The sequence below is a fragment of the Notolepis coatsorum genome, assembly GCF_963971535.1.
Source record: "Notolepis coatsorum genome assembly, chromosome: 7".
In the NCBI taxonomy this organism is placed as follows: domain Eukaryota; kingdom Metazoa; phylum Chordata; class Actinopteri; order Aulopiformes; family Paralepididae; genus Notolepis; species Notolepis coatsorum.
This window is the reverse complement of record NC_140171.1, coordinates 75144496-75154045: the sequence shown is the minus strand read 5'-3', so window position 1 is coordinate 75154045 and position 9550 is coordinate 75144496. Positions and strand designations below refer to the sequence as shown.

The 9550-nt window shown below is 41.7% G+C and overlaps 1 protein-coding gene across 1 annotated transcript in view; it reads left to right on the top strand.

The window, feature by feature from the left end:
• Positions 1-373: 373 nt before the first annotated feature.
• stra6l (STRA6-like) overlaps positions 374-9550 on the top strand; it is a gene marked incomplete at both ends in the record, with an annotated part of 66610 nt that continues 57433 nt past the window's right edge. The window contains 3 exons of the mRNA XM_084318311.1: positions 374-409; positions 926-1026; positions 1824-1954. Of these exons, the coding sequence (XP_084174437.1) occupies positions 374-409; positions 926-1026; positions 1824-1954 (268 nt within the window). The remainder of the gene's footprint in view (positions 410-925; positions 1027-1823; positions 1955-9550) is intronic.

Here is a 9550-nt window from a genome sequence, read left to right as displayed (position 1 = left end):
GTTTTAGAGTTTGTTGTAAGATGTTCGATGTGTCAGGAGCACAGAAGCTAAAAGCAGATTCCCCAAGTTCAGTACAAACCCTAGGTGCTTTAAGTATAAGTCAATCATTGGACCGTGTACCATATGGTCCAGATGTCCACTCCAATTATGGCTTTATATAGAATCAGATGCCAATGCGGCTCCCGCCTCTCTGCTAGGGAGCACCATCCAATACTCTACTATACAGGTCACAGTGATGAATCTAATGGCTGAATGAGAACCATGCAGTATGCCTTCTTTGAGTGTGACCCATGCATCTTCAGTGCTTTTAGGCATTTGGCATCTGTGTCTCCACAGGGAATCTCCGGAGGGCCCCTGTCACAATGGGATCTCCATGGACCTGTTTCTGCACCTCTCTCTCATCCCAGCTGTAAGTTAAAAACTCTCTGTTCACCTCTTCCTCCCTCCACATCCTGGCACAAGCCCTCGTCTCCTTCCCTAGGTGGGAAACAAAACATCTATCTGAAAGAGAATCCTCTCCGGAGTTGTCTGGCTTTTTAGGTCAGAAAGGACACCTCTGCTGAACATATGAATGGTCAGAAAGGACACCTCTGCTGCTGAACATATGAATGGTCAGAAAGGACACCTCTGCTGCTGAACATATGAATGGTCAGAAATGACACCTCTGCTGAACATATGAATGCCAGTGAAAACATCCTGCCTCCATCCTACACATGTTTTTGAAGTTGCACGTTTGGGTTTGAATGGGTTTTCATGGTACTTAGGGTGATGAAACTCGATCACAATAACAGAGTTGTACAATGTGTACACGTTCAATTCAAGTAAATACGTGAAATACGTGATGTGCATATGGTCTTCACCTGGCTGCAGCGATATGCTACTAATAATATAATTTAATATGAGCTGTGGTATTGTTGTCTGCCAGCTGGCGATTGTGGCGGTGTTGTCTTTTCTCCAGAGGAGAGCCAAGCGGTTGGGCATCGACCACAGACTGCCTTTTCTGGAGGGACGCTTCGCCATTGTGGTGTAAGTCTGAATGCTGGATTAGATTTAAACTCGTCTTAATCTAAGCTAATGTACTTAATGGAGTATTTGCACTGTCATTTTAAGAACGCTGGTCTGTTGTAATTCAAAACTGATGCACAGCTCTGTTGTATGTTAGATACCCTGTTGTATGTTAGAACTATTTTATGTCTGTTCTATTTTATAATTTTTAGCCTATTTTTAAACTGAATAAAACCACACTTTTTACTCTGTCTATTCTATTTCTATTATTTGTATTACTGAATGAAACTGTAAACAGAGAGGCCTATTGGGATGCTATCCTAATCCTGAAACACTGTGATTTACCTTACCTCGCTACCCCTCTATCTTTTTTATGCTAGCTTATGCCTGTATAATTTTTACTGTTGTGAAGCACTTTGAACTGCAACTTCTTTATGAAAAGTGCTATACAAATAAATTTATTATTATTATTATTTGGTTTTGCAGCATTTGATGGCTACATAATCACACTGTCTAAAATAACATTAGTGAAAAACACTGATGATGGTGATGATGATGATGATGATGACAAATATTGTCTCACTTTTGTTGTATTGTTAACATTAATCTGTTAATCTGTGATCTGTTCAGTTTCAAGTATAGATCTTAGATTAACTTCCCTGTGAGACTATGAAGTATTACAAATAATCCAAGAACAATAATTGATAATTGCAAATCTCTCAAACTGAACAGATACTGATTGGAATGATACCAGTATCTCTACATGATATTATAAATATCTTTTAACTATTGTTATTCTGATTATTATTGGGTTCCAGGCCATTGGACACCATAGGCAGTCTTAGTAACCGATGGTCCTATGGATTTGCATTTGGTGCCGTGTCCTCCAGTGTCCTGCTCCTCTTCTCTGAGCGATATATCCCCTTCAACGTCCCCACCTGGGCTAGAGGTAAGCCTACTGCCTTAATATACATCACACTACCGTCACCTACTGCCTTAATATACATCACACTACTATCACCTACTGCCTTAATATACATCACACTGCTATCACCTACTGCCATAATATACATCACACTACCGTCACCTACTGCCTTAATTAAGCATTACATCACGCGCAGGAGTGGTTTGTGAACAATAAACCATGCCTAGGGGTGGTCGTTAGACCCCCCTAGGCATGGTTTATTGTTCACAAATCACGACTGCAAGTGGTGTAAAGCTTTTATACAACTGCCACATTCATCCAACCTTATTTCTATACAATAAACACACATTAATCGAAGATTTATTGAAAAAACCATCCGCCAGAAAAAGTAGTTCCCACAACTACAAAAAAGACAATTTGCCTCCATGTGGAAGCAGATCGGAAGTGCATCCAACCAACTAACACATCCAACTGTGTATTATTGGAATGATTGAGAGAAGTTGCCTCATGTGGAAGCAGCTTGAAGTGCATCCAACCAACTAACACATCCAACTGTGTATTATTGGAATGATTGATTGAAAATTTTATTACCAGATGCAGAATGGGTACAATACAGTACGGCTCAATACACACAATTGTTAAGGGAATGCAGACCTACTTTCCATATAACTTCATTCTTAGATGCTTCTATAGAAAGTAGGTAAAACAAATTAAAAAGTTTTCTTTGCCCTATAGGAAAAAAACGTTTTCTTCGCCCTATTCTTTTATTTATTTTTTTAAACCTACTGTAGAGGGCCTAAACTTAACCAGTTGGAAACCAAGCGTACAGTAATAAAATTAGCAATCAATCAATCAATCAACTCAATAGGCCATGCTCACTTAGAACAGCGCAGCACCCAGCTCTCTCTCAGTCTGACTATCCCCCGCGTTGCAGGCAGAGTGTGTGTGTGTGTGTGTGAGTGTGTGTGTGTGTGCGTGTGTGTGTGTGTGTGTGTGTGCGTGTGTGTGTGTGTGTGTGTGTGTGTGTGTGTGGGGGGGGGGTGTGGGGGGGTGTGTGGCGGTGGGTGGAGACTAGAGCGAGCGCTGACAGTCGAAAGGAAAAAGAAATTGAAAAAGAAATTGAAAATTAATCAATCAATCAATCCGCGATTTTTCTTTTGTTACAGAATGATTCAAGACCCATCAATTACATCATCCAACATTGTTTAAACGACTAAGACATTCGCTGTGACAGAATCGCTTGATATTTAGTCGTTTAGTCGCTATCAACATATCCATTTGTAAAGATTATTGTCCACCTTCTTGTGATCCGGCGGATTGATGTGATGTGATTCGGTTGTGGGCGGGTCCTGGGCCAGCAAGCGTGGACTGATCGCAATACATACGTGTAAATGGACTGTTTCAGCCAATCAGAATCGAGAAATTTGCATGCCGTTGTATAATATACATCACACTACCGTCACCTACTGCCTTAATATACATCACACTACCGTCACCTACTGCCATAATATACATCACACTACCGTCACCTACTGCCTTAATATACATCACACTACTATCACCTACTGTCATAATATACATCACACTACCGTCACCTACTGCCTTAATATACATCACACTACCATAACTTACTGCCTTAATATACACCACACTACCGTCACCTACTGCCTTAATATACATCACACTACCGTCACCTACTGCCTTAATATACATCACACTACCGTCACCTACTGCCTTAATATACATCACACTACCGTCACCTACTGTCATAATATACATCACACTACCGTCACCTACTGCCATAATATACATCACACTGCCGTCACCTACTGCCTTAATATACATCACACTACCGTCACCTACTGTCATAATATACATCACACTACCGTCACCTACTGCCTTAATATACATCACACTACCGTCACCTACTGCCTTAATATACATCACACTACCGTCACCTACTGTCATAATATACATCACACTACCGTCACCTACTGCCTTAATATACATCACACTACCGTCACCTACTGTCATAATATACATCACACTACCGTCACCTACTGCCATAATATACATCACACTACCGTCACCTACTGCCATAATATACATCACACTACTATCACCTACTGTCATAATGTACACTACACTACCATAACTTACTGCCATAATATACATCACACTACACTACCATAACTTACTGCCATAATATACATTACACTACCGTCACCTACTGCCTTAATATACATCACACTACCGTCACCTACTGCCTTAATATACATCACACTACCGTCACCTACTGCCTTAATATACATCACACTACTATCACCTACTGCCATAATATACATCACACTACCGTCACCTACTGCCTTAATATACATCACACTACCGTCACCTACTGTCATAATATACATCACACTACCGTCACCTACTGCCTTAATATACATCACACTACCGTCACCTACTGCCATAATATACATCACACTGCTATCACCTACTGTCATAATGTACACTACACTACCGTCACCTACTGCCATAATATACATCACACTACCGTCACCTACTGCCTTAATATACATCACACTACCGTCACCTACTGCCATAATATACATCACACTACCGTCACCTACTGCCATAATATACATCACACTACCGTCACCTACTGCCTTAATATACATCACACTACCGTCACCTACTGCCATAATATACATCACACTACCATCACCTACTGTCATAATATACATCACACTACCGTCACCTACTGCCTTAATATACATCACACTACCGTCACCTACTGCCATAATATACACCACACTACTATCACCTACTGTCATAATATACATCACACTACTATCACCTACTGTCATAATATACACCACACTACTATCACCTACGGTCATAATATACATCACACTACTATCACCTACTGTCATAATATACATCACACTACTATCACCTACTGTCATAATATACATCACACTACTATCACCTACTGTCATAATATACATCACACTACTATCACCTACTGTCATCATAATATACATCATACTGCTATCACCTACTGTCATAATGTACACTACACTACCATCACCTACTACTGCCATAATATACATCACACTACTATCACCTACTGTCATAATATACATCACACTACTATCACCTACTGTCATAATGTACACTACACTACCATAACTTACTGCCATAATATACACCACACTACTATCACCTACTCTCATAATAAACACTACACTACAATCACTTACTGCCATAACATACGCCACACTACTATCACATACTGTCATAATATACATCACACTGCTATCACCTACTGTCATAATATACATCACACTACCATCACCTACTGTCATAATATACATCACACTACACTACCATCACCTACTGTCATAATATACATCACACTACTATCACCTACTGTCATAATATACATCACACTACTATCACCTACTGTCATAATATACATCACACTGCTATCACCTATTGTCATAATATACATAACACTACTATCACCTACTGTCATAATATACATCACACTGCTATCACCTATTGTCATAATATACATAACACTGCTGTTGGAGCCATTATGTTGTGTTCTTAGTGTATCTATTATTTATTTATATTTGTTTTCTGCACCTCTAGTCATCTACCCCACCTAGCTTCCAAAGGTTGGTAGTTCACATCGAGGGTGGGGAGTTTTGAATCTCAGGTGGCTTAATGAGCAGGAAGAGGAGGCCTAGGCGCCTGTATACTTTCCGTAGCCGCATTTCTGGCAGACGCTCTCTGATTGGCCGACGCCAGTTTCTACACTGGTTAAGCTTAGGCAATCTTCGAAGTTGGTTAAGGTTAGGCAAGTTCTTTCGACGGTTAAGCTTAGGCACTCTTTCGAAGTTGGTTAAGGTTAGAGTTTGTCTTAGAGCATGGCGATAGAACGCCAGGTAGTTTGCAGGCTGTTTGACGTGGAAATGGGCAAAGACACAGCTTGTCACGCTATTGGGCGCACATGTCACATGACCAGAAACGTCTGCCAGAAATGACCGGAAATAGACGCGGCCTAGGCAGCGTGAATACTTTACCCAAGGCAGTTGTCCTTCCGCGTTCGGTTTGCGCGCCCTGATTGGCCTCTCTAACTATCACTCAACTTCCTCCCATTTCCTCAGCGCCCAATCGCGTTAGCCCTACTACTCGCTCAATATCACTTCAGTTCCACAGCCCCATTTCCTCGTATTGTTGCTCCGCCGTAACTAAAACGAACTATCACTCAACTTCCTCCCATTTCCTCGTATTGTTGCTCCTCCGCCGTGCATCATATACTAAAACTAACTATCACTCAACTTAACTGGAATATGTTGTTTCTTTACACATATGTTGGATTATGTAATTGGTTTGTCATGACAAACCAATAAAAGATCGCGAATTTTACTATCACTCAAGCGCCGTATTGTTTTCGCCTCTCTATTAACGTAATGCGCTATTCATATCAATCGACATCACATCAATATAAATAACGTATTGTTTTCATCTCTCACATCAATATAAATAATGTATTGTTTTCATCTCTCTATTAACATAACGCGCTATTCATATCAATCGACATCACATCAACCCAGCCTCCTCCAATGTACAGTTTCTACGTCAAATCTATTCATATCAATCGACATCACATCAACCCAGCCTCCTCCAATGTACAGTTTCTACGTCAAATGTATATACACTCTTTTTCTGGACACTTTTTGTATCACAAACAGTACTGTATTTGCAAATCTGGTATGTCATAAATGTATGAATGTAGCAGTACTGTCTATCTGTATGTCGTGTGTGTCATATTATTATGATGAATTAAAAATGGGGGACCCTGATGTAAACGAGACTCTGGTCTGCATCCCCTTAACAATTGTATGTATTGAGCTGTACTGTACTATTTTGTATATGATGCACGGCGGTAGTTTTAGTATATGATGCACGGCGGAGGCGAAAACAATACGAGGAAGTTGAGTGATAGTTAGTTTTAGTATTATGATGCACGGCGGAGCGACGCATTCCCTTAACAATTGTATTGAGCTGTACTGTACTATTCTGTATATAGTATATGATGCACGGCGGTAGTTTTAGTATATGATGCACGGCGGAGGCGAAAACAATACGAGGAAGTTGAGTGAGTTAGTTTTAGTATTATGATGCACGGTGGAGCGACGCATCCCCTTAACAATTGTATGTATTGAGCTGTACTGTACTATTCTGTATAGTATATGATGCACGGCGGTAGTTTTAGTATATGATGCACGGCGGAGACGAAAGAAATACGAGGAAGTTGAGTGATAGTTAGTTTGCAACAATACAAGGAGTTGAGTGATAGTTCGTTTTAGTATTATGATGCACGGCGGAGCGACAATACGAGGAAATGGGGCTGTGGAACTGAAGTGATATTGAGCGAGTAGTAGGGCTAACGCGATTGGGTGCTGAGAGGCCAATCAGGGCGCGCAAACCGAACGCGGAAGGACAACTGCCTTGGGTAAAGTATTCACGCGCCTAGGCATGGTCAAAATGTTTGGTGAAAGTGCCAAGTTATAATTTTTTCTTTAAACCACATCAGTGTGAGAATTAATTAATTCATAATACCGTGGATCTCATTTTGGATTTTTTTTTGAATGTGCGTGTTGAAGACACTACCTGGTTTACCAACAAGAAGCCATTGCAACTGCTATCACCTACTGTACTGTCATAATATACATCACACTGCTATCACCTACTGTCATAATATACATTACACTACACTACCATCACTTACTGCCATAATATACACAACAATACTATCACCTACTACTGTCATAAAATACATTACACTACACTACCATCACTTACTGCCATAATATACACAACATTACCATCATGAGATTCAGTAAAAGAAAAAAACTGGAAAGGTTTGGGATTAGAGGGGTATGGGTACTCTGGTTAAAAAGTTATAATATAAAACATAGACAACAATTTGTGCAGATAGGGGAATATAGGTCTTCACTTTCAGACATTACATGTGGTGTGCCGCAAGGGTACATTTTAGGCTACCACCGCCACTGCTGGACCTTCGGCAAAGAAGGCCAGGAGGAAAGAGGGCGCCTCCGCCACTGCAGCCGGCCCATCCACGCTCGGAGGTGACGGTAGGGATCGTCGTGACCAGCCTCCTATCCTTTACCGTCCCTCCGGGGCTCCCCGGGGTGGCAAGTCCCGAGCGGCTCGGGGCAGGCGTCGCTAAAAGTGACTTTTTTCCCTCTGTGGTCCCCCCTGTTCCCTTCCCGGCCCAACATATGATTTTGTTAAAAGAAATAAAAAGTCCCTCCTGGGAGGGAAATTTTTTTGTTACAAACTGTGTGTTTATTCACTACATATGATGGGGATACGATGTGTGAACCTTTCGCTAGTGTGGGTTTGATAGAAGGGCTAGACTTTTTAAGTCTTGTTGGTCGCTACATTTTCATGTTATAGAGCTTAAAGGGGTTATGCACTGCTATTCCTAGCACTATTTGGGCAACTTTACACACTTCCTGTGAGTCTATGTAACACATCTGTAATTTTTATTCCAAAAATAATCATTGTTTTATATTTCTAATCTTGTACTCAAAACCAGCATTTTTCAGCCTCATGAAAGCAGGCTATTATTGGCTTGGCTCCACCCATTCTGGCAGAATGCTTTGAGTGACAGCCACCCACCAAATAGCTCCGCCCATCTCCCCGTCAGAGATTAGGTTTCAGGTTACATACAAATATGGTATGTCATAAATATAGAGATGTAGCAGTACTGTCTATCTATATATATATAAAATGTTACCATGAATTGAAATTGGGGGACCCTGATGTAAACAAGACGAAAGTCTTTCTCTGGTCTCCATCATAGCAGTACTGAGCAGTACTGTAGCAATACAAATATGGTATGTCATAAATATAGAGATGTAGCAGTACTGTCTATCTATATATATGTTACCACTATTTGTAAAAGCCACAACCACGTTACCATATTTGTAATAATGTAAATCATTGTGTCGTTGTACATATTGTGTATACACCGTTAGAAGCTAACATAGCTTAGCTTGGTAGCTATTGTGCTAACAACATATCCCGACGTCCGGCTCGCTGGCCGGCATGCACGCCCGACACAAAATGGTTATCTCCTCTCTGTACACCCCCGTCCCCACGGGTACCCTGCCGGGGAGCCCATGGACGCGACAACGGCGGCAGCCGTAGGGTGCTCGAGCCCGCCGTAACGCTAGTGGTACACAATAGCTATGAGCTAACTAACGCTACGGCCGCCGCTGTTGTCGCGTCCACAAGCTCCCCGGCAGGACACCCGCGAGAACGGGGGCACACAAGGAGGAGAGAACCACCCCAAATGGAGCACTCATGCCGGCCGACAAGCCGGACACCGCGGTTGTTGTTAGCACAATAGTAGCCCACTGTGATGCACCGAGTGGGCCACCATTGATCAACATGCAGCGATGTGTAGCTTGCATGATGCGTGTGCAGTGCTTTGCCACACAGGTCTGAGAAGAGGACCTGCACATGATAGCAACCGGGAGCGTCGCGGAGCATTCAGCCTGCTGGCTACCTAGATCCACT